Consider the following 13,315-nt stretch of genomic DNA (forward strand, 5'->3'; position numbering starts at 1 on the left):
TGCCCCAGAGACTTGAATTATAACTCAGGGATAAAGGGTTAAGTACAGCCTAAGTCTTCAAACATTTATAATCTGCGAATTGTACAAAATGGAACTTTTGTAGCAGATCAGAAGGCACACCTTCTCTGGGCTCTCCGGAGACTCTGGGACCACCTGGGACCCCAGGGACATACAGGCAGAATGACTGAGGCCTCCCAGCAGGGACCTCCTGGACCAAGGTGTGCTCAGGGATCAACTCAGAGGGTCTCAGGTCCCCAGTGGTGGGGGCGGGAGCGGCAGCAGGGAAACTCGAAAACCTGAAGCCTCACACAGGGTTGGCTTGCCACTAAAGTCAACGTCCCCATTTTCTGAGAAAAGACAAATAAAAGATGGACAGGTTTTCTGGGAAAAGAGGATATTATCCCCGATGGCCCAAAATAAGAATCTGAAAGCACTTGGTTTCTCTTCCTGACTTGGGTGTCACTGGCTGAGCCCGGTCAGCTGTTCAGAGCAGGGAGGGACTGGCGGGCCCGCGGGGGACTTGAGGAGAGTGGCCACAGCAGAGCCGGGTGGTGCGGCCACACACACAGCCGTCCCTTACGTGTACTCCATGTCCTGACACCTCCTGGTGGCCTGCACCACCTCCTCCTCCTCCTGCCAGATGTGGGCCTCCAGTGAGCTCTCGCCATAGCTGCCGTTCCTCGAGTGGTTGATGATGGTGGTGTCCCTGGGAACACAGGACACACAGACAATGACGCAGATGATCCTGGGGAGGTGTCCGAGGCCACCACATGACAATATCGCTTCCCAGACTCCTTCACCCCCTCTCCCTCTCCTAAATCCAGGCCAATCCTTCCCCTAGATGTGACAGAATAAAGACAGTGTCCAGGGAAAACAAAATGAAATCCAAAGATCAGAATTCCCTGCCCCTGTTGCTAAGGTCACTGGGTATTAATGTCCTTAGGAGCCTGCTGCTGGACACCTACCGGACCCCTGCAGACAGAGGGGTGCTGTTGGCACGGTATGTGTGTCTCCATGCTTATACTCCTTCATACTTCTCCTTTCCCAATCACAGTCAAAGTTCTATTTCCATTTCTCACCCAGCCAGCAGTGATTTGAGTATTTTACAGTAAAACGGAGACTCAGCAAACACACACTGGTCCTCTTGGATGGCAAGGCTCAGCTGAAATCTTCCTTTGTGCCTGCAGGCTAGCTCACTTCTTGCTTTATGAGCCCCTGTGTGACAGCCATGCTGGGTGGCAGGGCGGAAGTATGAAGACACCCATCTGTCCTTGGAAAGTCCCGTCAAGGAGCTGAAGCAAGGGGATGGGCAGACACGGTGGATTCAAGTGCAAGGTGGCTGGAGGCAGGTGTCTGGTCAAAGTCAACTATTCCTCCACTGTTTGTGGAATTTAATTACTCCTAAATAATGACGACTGGTGAAAAGAAGATAACTGAGCCATTTTAGTGATCTAGGTATATTTCAGACTGCAAGGCGCACTAGTGCTTGGACCAGTGAATACCAAATTGATAAACAGTCTAGCCAAAGATCTCACATCTCTTTAACATCATATTCCAATGCTCCAATCATATTTAAAATCTTAATAGCTCTTTTCTAGGACACTCACAAATAGCAAAGACAACTCCTTCTTTCATCTCTCTAATGACAGCTATCAATGAAGGAGCTTCTCCTTCATGCCGGGGACGGGGTAAAACACGCTACACAGGGCCTCTCACACAGTCCTCCCAGTAACCCGGGTAGCTGGCGTTATTATCCTCAGTTTACAGATGAACAAATAGGCTAAGTGTGGAGACAGATTCCAATCCAGATACCTGTCCATAACCTGAGCTATCATTCTATGCTGCTGAAGCTTTCTGTCTTTTTAAAAAATATTTGATTTATTTATTTGAGAGAGAGAGACGGTGAGCACGAGCAGGGGCAGGGGCAGGGGCAGAGGGAGAAGCAGACTCCTCGCTGAGCAGGGAGCCCATAACCCTAGGATCATGACCTGAGCTGAAGGCAGACGCCACACTTCCTGTGTCTTTATGAAGAAGGCCTCAGCAAAAGGCACAAAGAAAGTGGGCGCATGTAAGAATGTGGTATTTGTGTGAAATGCAGCTGAAAATAAACCATAAGGCCAACTAACATAGAACACAAGCAAAAGCTTTAAACGTAGGGACGGCCAAAAGAGCACTCTGGAAGGGGTACTCTTGAGCGTCGGGGGCTATTGGTGGTGGTCTTTGTTGTATTGTTGTGCAGGCAGAATTTTGAGGCCAATTCTGCAGATTATGAATTCATCCTATAGTGCACAAAAGCCATCACCACCAAAATTAGTGGGTAGAGAAAACAGTTTCAACCAATTTACTTTTGGAAAATTCGCACAAGGCCAGACACCAATTAAAAAATTCATGTTTATGCTGCCAAGGAAGGATAGTAGGAAGAATTAGATCAAAACAACTCAGAAGGTAAACACACACAAGGCTCTCAAAAACATTAACTATATCACATTGAAATCTGTAAAAAGGTTCAAAACCATAAAAAAGGCCCAATCCCTCAAAATTCTGATCAATGGTGCTGAAATGCACCAAGATAGCAAAAGCACTTGGTAAACAAAAATCATTTCTTTAAAAATCATTGCCTATGAATGTGAGGCATGCATCAGTGGCTGGAAAGTTACAAACCAAACGGCTGGTCATTTTCACCAGTTCATATGCGGCCATGTAGCATCTAGACAGGAGCTCAGAATTTTGACCTGTCTCAAAAATTCTTCATTTTCCCTTTCTCCCTTTCTATCAAAAGAAAAGCAGTGCCAAATTATGGAGGTTTTCTTTGAAAAGAACACGAAGATTGGAGCTAAACACCTGACCTCCTCTGAACTGACTTTCCCCCAAACGGTGGGAAGGAGTGGTCAGGAAGGGGAAGGTAGTTTCCCACAGAATTATTAGATGACCAATAAACACAAGTGGAAGCAAAGCAGGGGGGCCTGGGTAAATCCCACAGGACTCCCATTCTTTGCGGGCAACAGACCTGTGTCCCTTGCCAGGAGGATAATGAGCAAGGCAGGGCCTAACAGGTGAGTGGCTGGAGGTGGGCTCTGTCCAGTGCCCACCACAGGGGTCTTAGCTTCAGACCCGTTCATTCCCTGACTTCTGATCTGACATTCCAGTCCCATTTGTGCTCTCGGGGCCCAGGATCCCAAGCACACATCTAATCTGATAAAACACCACGAGTGGAGACAAGGATGACACACAAAGGCCCCAGGTCCAGGTCACACTTCCAAGGTAACACATTTACACTGCTCCTGGGGCTCTACTGCCCTCAGCCAGTGGACGACAGTGGTTCTCTGCTCCTAACCAGCCAAGAATTACCATTTCCATTTCAGAAATTAGGTAAGTTTTGAAGAACATCAGTGACACTTGGAAAGGTTTATGCATCATCACACACCCATAGTCGGCGGTAGAGGAAGAAGCCTTGAGTGGGGGTGCCCCGCCTGCCTGTGCAGTGTTCTCTCCATTAAAACCTCACACAGCGAGACAACACCCAGGGCCATCGTCGACANGCCCAGCTGTCGACGATGGCCCTGGGTGTTAGACCATCGTCGACAGCTGGGCGTTAGACCCAATCTGGCAAAAGGCCAAATTCCTCAGTAACTGTATAACTGTCTNACCCAGGGCCATCGTCGACAGCTGGGCGTTAGACCCAATCTGGCAAAAGGCCAAATTCCTCAGTAACTGTATAACTGTCTGGGCTCTTCCTCAAGACAGAGGTGAGTTACTGCGTTAGAAAATAAAAAGCTGAAAAAAAACACCTCTCAGCTCTGTAAAAATCCAGGCCTCGCTGTTCTGACCCACAGACAGGAGGACTGACCAGAGGCTGTCATTTCCTCCAGCTCTCCCGCCGCCACTCTGGGGCTCCGGCACAAGACACAGCTCTCGAAAGTCTGTTTCTGCTCCCGGGTCTCGCTCAGAGGGGCTGCTGTGGGCTGTTTCCCCTCACGTAGACACACATAAGCAACATGTGAGCACTAGAAATTGATCCCTGGTGGTCATTTTCCACATGAGTTCGCAGGGTCTCTTCAGGTGCGAGCACGCCATGGCGCCCAGTGGAGGCACTGCTCGCTCTCCAAGTTCCTGGGGGGGGACCGTTGCAGGTACCATTCCTAGGGGTTCTTCTCTACGTGAGTAATGAATATGAGAGCCCACAAGACCTTATAGAGTAACCCCACGCCCTTCACCCCAACAAGCCTTCTCTTCCTCATTAAAGAAAAAAATAACATGGCGCCCAAAACCTGAGACTGACTACATGATGGGGCTGCATCCAGTGTTTACTCCTCACCTGGGTCAGGTCCCGCCCTCCCAAAGGGTCCAACAACAGCCTGTATCAAATCCAGTTGCGTGGATGTTCCTCTGAGGCTTGAGGATCTCCTCCACCTATACTGACCCTAAACTTTGATAAATCCCAAACAACTGTAAATGAAGTGCCCATGGCATCCATGGGCCCACAGCCAACTGGTGGGGCCGGGAGGCCGAGTAGGAGTGCTGACTGCAGGGTGCACGGCCGCTCAAGACCGTGCACGTGAGCCCCAGCACTCAGGGGAAACCCCCTGCTCATTCGGACAAGAGGATGCTCTAACAGAACTCCTTTGTCAATTATCAAGCAGTCTGAGCTCATTTTTAAAGGGAGGATAAGGCTGTGCACCCACAAAAAGGAAGTAATGCAGCAGAGGTAAAAACCGTCAATAGCAACAATTTCAAACCAAAACAAACCAGGCTTCGGGTCACACGCAGCTCCACGGAACACGAGGGCCCAGCAAACCTCTCTGAGCCTCATTTCTTCCTCTGCAAAATGAGGCTACTCACGGTTCCTGTTGGACGCTTTGGGAAGGTGGGACGTGAACCAGGTGAGGAGCGGATACAGCCCCCTCATCTGGTCAGGCCCATGTTTAACGAGGGTTACATCTCGTCTGGCCCATGACACATACGTGCTGTTAAGAGAGAGCACGACTGCACCGAGGTGCTGGCGGTGACTGATTGCAGGCCCCGGGCGCGCCGCAGGCAGGCCTCACCTCTCAGCCGCCGCGGTGGCCGCCGCGTTCATGGCAAAGTGTCGGATGGTACTCTCCTCCAGGTACTTCTGCTCCCACTTGGTCATGTCGGCCTCCAGGGCCAGGATCCGCTCCTCCTTCTCCCTCACAAGCTCCATGAGGGCCGGGGCGTTATACTCGGGCATGCCGGCTGGCTGGCCGTTTCCGTGTTTCTGAGAAGCAAGAGGAACACACGTCTTGATGCGGGGACGGGGCAGACCGTATAAACGGGGTGAGCGGATCCCACAGCACACTCCCACCCTGCCCTCATGCTCTTGCCCCCTCTCCTAGGGGGACGGGCAAACCCTACAGATCCTACCGCCGAGGTCCACCTTCCAAATCCCTCCACCCCTAATTCTCGTGCATCTCTGTGAGACCACCTTACCCCGATGTTAGTGGTGAGGGCACTCCACTTCTGGGAGGTGGAATGAACTGTTCTATCTGTCTCAGCTACTCAGTGGTAGCCTCAGACCAGGGCCCGTCTGGCCACGCAGCCCTGCAGGCCTAGCAGAGACTTGCCCCCTGTCCTGCCGTTCACTTACACCAAAAGCAAAAACAGGACCTAAGTCTTGGCCTGCTGGACTAGGGCATTTTCTGTGGAGTTCAAGAAGGTGATTTCCACTGTTTGCTGCCCCTGAGGCTGGGAGATTAGCATGGAAAGGCAAAGGAAAGGGATTGAGCTCCCCCAAAGTGCATGCTCCCCTGGGTGCAAGGTGGTCATCTGGGACACAGAGCAAGGAGGGTCTGCCCCACTGAGGGGCCTCGGAAGCAAATCAGCTACTGCCTATGAAAGCCTTTAATCAACTTTAACGGGCTACCCAGGGGCAGCTGGGTGGCTCAGTCGTTAAGCGTCTGCCTTCGGCTCAGGGCGTGATCCTGGAGTCCTGGGATCAAGCCCCACATCAGGCTCTTCTGCTGGGAGCCTGCTTCTTCCTCTCCCACTCCCCCTGCCTGTGTTCCCTTTCTCGCTGGCTGTCTCCCTCTCTCTGTCAAATGAATAAATAAAATCTTTAAAAAATAAAAATAAAAAAATAAAGGGCTACCCAAAGTAAAGTGCTACCAGAAATCTGTGAATGCAAGTCAAGCTCATTTTTCAGCCCTTTCTTCCCATCTGGGTCTGGAAGATAGGAAATAAAGCCGTGTGTTATTTGGACCGCTTGCCAGTGAGGATATTGACATTTCATACTTCTTCCCTTTTAACTCAGGTATATTATCTCCTCTAAACGGCATGACTTGCAGGAGGGTCTGCCTTCAGAAGAGAATGTTTCTCCCCGTTAGCCCATGTCCTGGGATGCACATTGCCCTCATGTTTTCCAGTGATCACAAACTGCAAACGCAGAGCTGGGTGCCAGGTGAAGGGTGCCTGAACACTTTACCCCAAACCACATCCATTACCTGGAACAACAGTTTGGCACGTGAGCTGCACTCACAGAATCTAATCCTACCAGAGAGACCAGAGCAAATGGGCCCGGGGGCTTTCTATAATCCATATGTTTCTGTTCAATTTTTTAAAGCTATAATTACAAATATTCTAGAATCTGGTGGTTGCTTGCCAGTAACCAACATTTAAGCAAGAATAGAGCAGAAAGTCCATAACTGTCCTCATCAACCTGTACAGAAAGCCACTGACCCCCTCTGCCTAGGCACTGACCTCAGGCAGGGGGACAAATGAACCAGTCCATTGAGATGAGAAGCTCCCCTGCTGTTAGAAACCTTCCAAGAAAAAGACCTCACAGCCTGGCTAAGCGGCCATCTATGCCCATGATGTCCTGTCTCACTCCCATGTGATGGCATCTCAGCTGACGCATTTCTGCAAAATCCTCTCAGCCTCACATGAGATCATGGCACTTCGTCACAGGGCCCCTGATTCAGGTCATTAGAGTTACTTAAATATAACCATGAATTTCAACATTCAAAAACACGAAGATAGCATGCTGTAATGGGTAAGTATGCTGGCCAGAAAAACGGGTTTGAGGGTCAGGCAGGCCAGCTTCTGCCACCCGCTCAGCTAGTCCACAAATATGTACTGAACATGTACCTGGTGCTTAAGATACCACAGCAAGCAATACAGATATGAGTCTTCACGTTTTCACCGCGGAGGAACGTCTGAATCAGCCAATGACCTTGGGCTGGTCTCTCAGCTGCCCTGGGCTCACTTTCCTCTTCAAGAACTTTCCCCCCTTCTCTCTTCTGCCTCATAGGACTACTGTGGTCGTAAGATGTGAAAAGTATCTTGAGCTCTTTGCAAGGAAGAGATGGTGAATTCTTAAACATGTTCATTTCCCTTCCTCTTACCTTCATTTCTCTTTTACCTCCTCTTAGCTTCTAATGATGCTAAGCACGATTTCACTTCCCATGGGGGAGGGGGATTCCTTATAATAACAAGGATAATGGAGTTAAGTCTGGTTTCACAGCACTCAAAATAGAAGATCAAAGGAGAAGTAATCTAACTGTAAGGTGTGGGTGGCACATTAACTGGAAAAGAGTATTCTCTTTTGCTCTAAGTATTGAGATGTGCTCTTTTTGTCAGCCAAAGACTTGTAAGTATCCCTCGGATGCCAGCATGGTTCCAGGCACCAGAGAAGCCGACCCCCAAGTTGGGGAGGGTAAGATCTCAGTAACTGAGAAGAACTCAAGGGTGGGCCTTACATACCAGGCACATGGCACAGGCCAGATGGATCAGAAGTTCAGAGACAGACTCACCCTTCCTATAAGTTAGCAACTAAGCCAAGATGGTGGGAGGCCGGGTGGGTTCCTTAATTTTCTGGGCAATCTCACTAACACCTCCTTCCCTAGCCAAGTACACACACCCAGAGTGAAATGTGTGTGCCTGCCATGAGAAAGAGCTGAACTGGCCTGAGCAGATGCTTTCAAGTGTACTCAAGAATTCCAACCACAACCACTACACTCTATCCAGTAGATAATTCCGTGGAGCCCTGCCTTGCATTTCCCGGCTTCCCAACTTAGAGCACACCCTTCCCCAGCTGCACAGAGGGCTTTGCCCACTGCACTGGCTGATGACACACAAGCCCTGGGCTCTCTCTGGAGCCAGGAGCCTTTGACCAGTGTATAATGGAGCCCAGCCCAGCGTCTGAGCTTTCCTTGCTGAGGCACACATGGACCCGGACTAGGGTGTGTAACTCTAAGCTTTCAGCGGCTAAGTTATATTGATAGCTGTTAGTAGCAGAAAGGAGAAAGGGCAAAAGAACTAGGAGCTTATGACCAATATTAAATCCTAGGCATAGTTCCTCTCCTTTATCTCTGAAAACTCACTGATGATCACACCCGACTCATTTCACTCTTTTGCTAGCTCCCGCATGGAATCCCACTTCGTGACACCCTAGACGACAACAACAGCCTTCAGGCTGGCCCCCTGGTCTTCCACATTCACCCCTTCAGCCCCTCCTGACACCATGAGACAGCTCTTTCTCTGATCCACTGTACGATGTTCTTCTCCAGTCATTGGCTCTCTGCTGACTATAGCAACAACTTGACCAGATGCCTTCCACCAGCTGGCCTCTGCATCCCCAGCGGCCACCTCACTGTGCGCTCTCCCCTAGCTAGCTGCATCCGGCCACCTGGAAGGCGCCATGCTGTTCCGTACCTCTCTCCCTACGCAAAGTCCTCCGCTACCTCTGATGTTCGTCCCCCAGAATGTCCAATCTATTCATCTTTCAAAGTCCAATTCAAATATCCTCCCCTGTGAAGCTGTCTACAATCCCCTGTGCCCAGTCCCCGGCAGTCAGCACTTTCTCTCTTTAAGAACTTTCATCACTGCAACGAGTGGACTGCCTGGCTCCTCCACTGGCCGCAACAATGCTACGCTGGGGACAAGGAGTTCTCATTCCCCTCTGAGTCTGCAATGCACAGTGTGCAGCCTGAACCACAGCGGGGTGCTGGAGGAATGTGTGGCCTCGACCTCACCTGCTGGGTCCTCAGCGCATCCAGCTCTCTCTCCAGCCAGGTCCGCAGTCTCCGCTCCATCTGTTCTCGCTTCTCACACGCAGACTGCAGCTGGCTCAGGGCCTGCTGGAGCTTCTCCACCTTCTCCACGTAGGCTTGCTTCTCTCGTAACTGAGCAGAAGACAGTGAAGATGAGTGGAGAACTTAGGCAGTTCTCAAAGCTGGGGTGGAGGGGGGTGGGGGGGTCAGATAACCTGGGGATCCTGTTTGAACTACAAGTGCACAGACCTTCCCTGATGCCATCCCTCTGCTGGGCTGGGACAGAAAGGATTGACACAAAGGCTCCCAGTTACACCTAGAACAGCTGGGATCTTGGAATGAGAGACCCCTACCAGGGCAGGTGCTTTCAGCCATGTGCCCAGCTCTGAGCTCCATCTTTGGTGACTGCCTCAACATGACAGCATTTGCAGACGTTGAAAATGAAGTGAGTAAAGAGTTTTTAAGGCCACAAGGAAACGGTTACTCTATAACGTTAAGTAAAAAACCCAGAATCAAAAATTATATACATGCTCACAGCTCTGCCTTTCTGCCTATCATCTACGCATGAAAAAAGACTGGAAGGAAAGACTTAAAAGCATCACCCATGTTTATCTGTATTGCACAATAGGAATTTCTCATCTTCCTTATTCTCTTCTGAATTTTTCAAGTCTTCTATAACTGGAAATTACTATCATGGAGAAATTGTAGGTGTATGTACACATCTGTGTGTGAATAAAGATAAAATTTCCTACTGCAGGTTATTTGTGGAGAAACTTTCTCCTAAGACTTCTGAGCCCTTTCTGGAGGAATAGTGGACTGTCTTGGAGAGAGGAAGGGCACGATGAACACTCGACCAACCACCATAACTGAGGAGATGGAAACTGAGGTAAAAAGGATTTATGGAAATGCCACATCAGGCTTGGATTTAGAATCACAATCCACAACGTCAACTCTCACTCCTGGACTTTGTTTTCCTCCAATTAGGAGTCTGGCTCACGTCCATAAATCGCAGGCCCCTTTCTAACTTTCTGGGAATCAGCTCATGCCAAACACCAGGATGAGGTGTTGACTTGATCTGGTTGTGGGTGAGAAACCAGAGGGTAGCTCCTGCCTGCACCTGGGTGTGCTGATGCCTCGCAGGTGATTCAGAGCCTGAGCTCAGCCCACGAGTGCACTGGCAAGCTGGAACATGCTAGTGATTGAAGAGCCTGCTGCGAACGGTGGTTTCTCCCTTCACAGGCAGTACCGTAGGTATCCTGCCACAGCCACTGGGTAAGATGGAGGTGTTCTGCCCTTGGTTGGGGGAGGGGCAGCAATCTTACAGCCCTCTCTAAACCCGCTCTTGGCATCATTTCCCATCTGGCCCTTCCATTCACTGTGCTTTTGATGACTTGATTCAGTTGGACAGACATTTGAGGACCTACTAACTGTAGGTTCCTGTGCTGGAAGCCGATTCAGCTGAGAAAACATTTTGTGAGTCCCGTTCACACACTACTTACCCCATTCTACACTCTATATACAGTTTTCTGGGTGTGCAGCCATTAGAACAGAAGGGGCATGAGATCTGTGCATTTCAGTCCCTGCTGGGCTGAGGTACACGGTGTGTCCCCAGGGCCTGCAACAGCACTCAGCATCCAGTAGGTACTTAAGAAATATTTGTTGAATGGGGAGAATTCTTATTCCTCATCAACTACAAGATCCTTGAAGGCGTGGCTCTGTCTCATTCACCTTTGTCTCAGCCTTTAGTCTAGCAAGGAGTGTATTAGAATGGTATGATTAAGAATGACAGTTCACATCAGCCAACGTTTTTGAAGCTCCTCCATGCCAAGCACTGTGCTTTAGATGCAATGATCGCATTGAATCATCCCGATGACAGTACAGGTACAGCTCCTTCGTTATCTCCAACTAAGAGAGAGAACCGAAGAGCTTACATGACCTGCTCAAGGTCACACACTGGCACATGCCAGCGTCAGGATTCGATTTTGTAGTCTGGCCCTGGAGTCCAAGCCCTTAGCCCTCATGGGCAGTCAGGGTAGGCGTTCCGTATGAGCGATCTGAACTGAATTAAGACCCCTCCAAAGAAACTTTAATAACAACAGGGAGTGATACTGAAAGCAGACAAAAGAGAGATTCTGGAGAAGCTACACACAATCAAAGATCTTCTAGAATGACGAAAAGATCCACCACAGTAGTGATTATAAAAAAACCTGTCTTTAAGGAGCTCGCAATTAACTTGTACTTTATCAGAAATATTAAAAGATTTTTAAAATTATAATTTTCCTTGGCTCTATACATGGAGAGGGAGCCTGAGTAAGTAATTTCAGTTACAATCATAATGAGGAGTCCTGGCCTCCCATCCTCAAAGCAGACCTTGTGTCCTTTAGGGATTAAGGTCGCTTTCTGTGCCAGACGTACGTCCTGGTGAACGAGTTCCAGAGTGGTGACTGGGGAGATCCTCGGGGGCTGTTGCTTGGGTCCTCACGCAGTTCCCGGAGAGGACTTGTGGGTTTAAAAGGCTTCTAGCGGACAAGACCTTTGTTGACTTAACAATCTTCCCATTCGCTGTTTGAACTGTAACGCTGAATTGGCCGGGACACCTGAGTTACCCGGCATCAGGAGAGGTCTTCTGAAGGGGTTGCTTTTCATTTTCGACAACAGCTGGATTAGTGACAACCCTGTATGCTGGGTGCCAAGCACCAAGGCCAGTACTTTGCATGGAATATCTCACTTATGCCTCTCCCAGACTCTGAGTGTCTACTTTCGGCCGTGGCTTTGCTCAGGGCAGGCCCCATACCCAGGGGGCTTGCTGCCGCAGGGGCCTGGCAGGTGTGGGGCAGCAGGCTCCTGCCCTCCTGCCCAGGCCGCTCCTCCTTTTCTGCTGCCGTGTCTGCAGCCTGAATCCCCTAGCCTCAACCTCAGAAACGGTCGATCTCCATCCACAGTCAGGCTTTATGGCGAAGTCTACTCATAAAATGCCATCTAAAGGGTTGATTTCATCAGAAACCACTAAATCCATACTGCTGGAGCGGGAGCAAACTTTCCTGGACTAGGGGAGTCACTGCCCAGCTGAGCCGACTTCTGGAAACCGGAGACCGGTTTGCTGAATGCCATGCCAACTCCACCCCATCAGAAGACTTCTGCCTTTTTTTTAATGCAATCAAGAGCCCAAAGACAGGGCAGATAAACTATTTAAAAAAAAACAAAAACAAAAACTGTTAATGTCTTCTCTATAGGCACCAGTGGTTTCCAGTCCTTCCATTTGTTTCCAGCCCTGGACACTTGCCAACCAATGGGCTGAGGCCAGGTTTTGGGTGGAAAGTGAACTCTTTCATGGCTGTCTCTCCTACTTTGCCCGGCTCTGGGCTGGATAAACTCTGTTGGTATTCATTTTTATTTGGGAGGCCTCCTGCACCCCTCCCCTTGACTCAAAGCCTTGGAACTGGCTCCGGTGAGGGGTGCTGGTTAGGAAAAGGAAGTGGAGGCCCTTTGGGCTCTGCCCCCGCCCACGTCTCACCTCCTCCTCCAGCTTGATGACCCTGGCCTGGGCGTTGCTCAGAGCCTGGTCCAGGATCTCAATGTGTCTCCGGTGGTCCTCACTCGCGGTCCGCACTGCCGCTAACTCCATTTCCAACTTCTCCTTCTCCTTCAGGAATTCTTTGTCTAGAAGGGAGACAAGAACAAAACTACCTCTATCAGAAAGCATTCACCCTCTGGGCTCATGGCCAGTCTACATCTGGCAAGGATTGGAAATAAAAAAGCATGCAGAGAGTGGAGGGTCGAATTACTGCTTTTGCTCCCTCTTAATAGCGGTGATGTGTAAGGTAAGGATTTGCTCAAAAAACAATGTTAACTCTCGATACATTCCAGGTCACAGTTCCAGAGACGAACGGGACACCAAGAACTAGTGACCCTATATTCTCCATAACTCACTTCTGCACATTCATGCTTCATGTTAACCTTTACCTACGATTTCATTCTAGCTCACAACTTGCCCTGCTGCCGTCCTCCAAACCCGTGATGAGAGGGCGGGCAGGACTAACAATGCTAACATTCTCATTCACGGAAATATAAACCAAGGGCTAGAGGGTTCAGCTCTTTGCTGAAGCCAGACATTAGAGGGGAGCCCCAACCCAGGCCTCCAATCCTGGGCTGGATCCTCTTCCCATATGACCGGGCCCCGCACACCTTCTCTTAGTTCTGTTCAAGAGGGGAAAGGGTTATTGCTTTGGATTTAGGGACACTGCTCTGGATTTAGGAAATGGCTTTCCTCTCATTCAATGACAGTGTAACTGATGGCGATCGCGCTCTCT

General features: G+C 49.8%; 1 protein-coding gene across 1 annotated transcript in view; it reads right to left on the bottom strand.

The window, feature by feature from the left end:
• LOC100475663 (angiomotin-like protein 1) overlaps positions 1-13,315 on the bottom strand; it is a 44,064-nt gene that overhangs the window by 10,351 nt on the left and 20,398 nt on the right. Inside the window, exons 3-6 of the mRNA XM_034666148.1 lie at positions 12,520-12,665; positions 8,988-9,137; positions 5,046-5,236; positions 581-706 (exon numbers count right to left, since the gene is read on the bottom strand). Coding sequence (XP_034522039.1) covers positions 581-706; positions 5,046-5,236; positions 8,988-9,137; positions 12,520-12,665 — 613 coding nt within the window. The remainder of the gene's footprint in view (positions 1-580; positions 707-5,045; positions 5,237-8,987; positions 9,138-12,519; positions 12,666-13,315) is intronic.

The sequence above is a fragment of the Ailuropoda melanoleuca genome, chromosome 8, assembly GCF_002007445.2.
Source record: "Ailuropoda melanoleuca isolate Jingjing chromosome 8, ASM200744v2, whole genome shotgun sequence".
Classification (NCBI taxonomy): domain Eukaryota; kingdom Metazoa; phylum Chordata; class Mammalia; order Carnivora; family Ursidae; genus Ailuropoda; species Ailuropoda melanoleuca.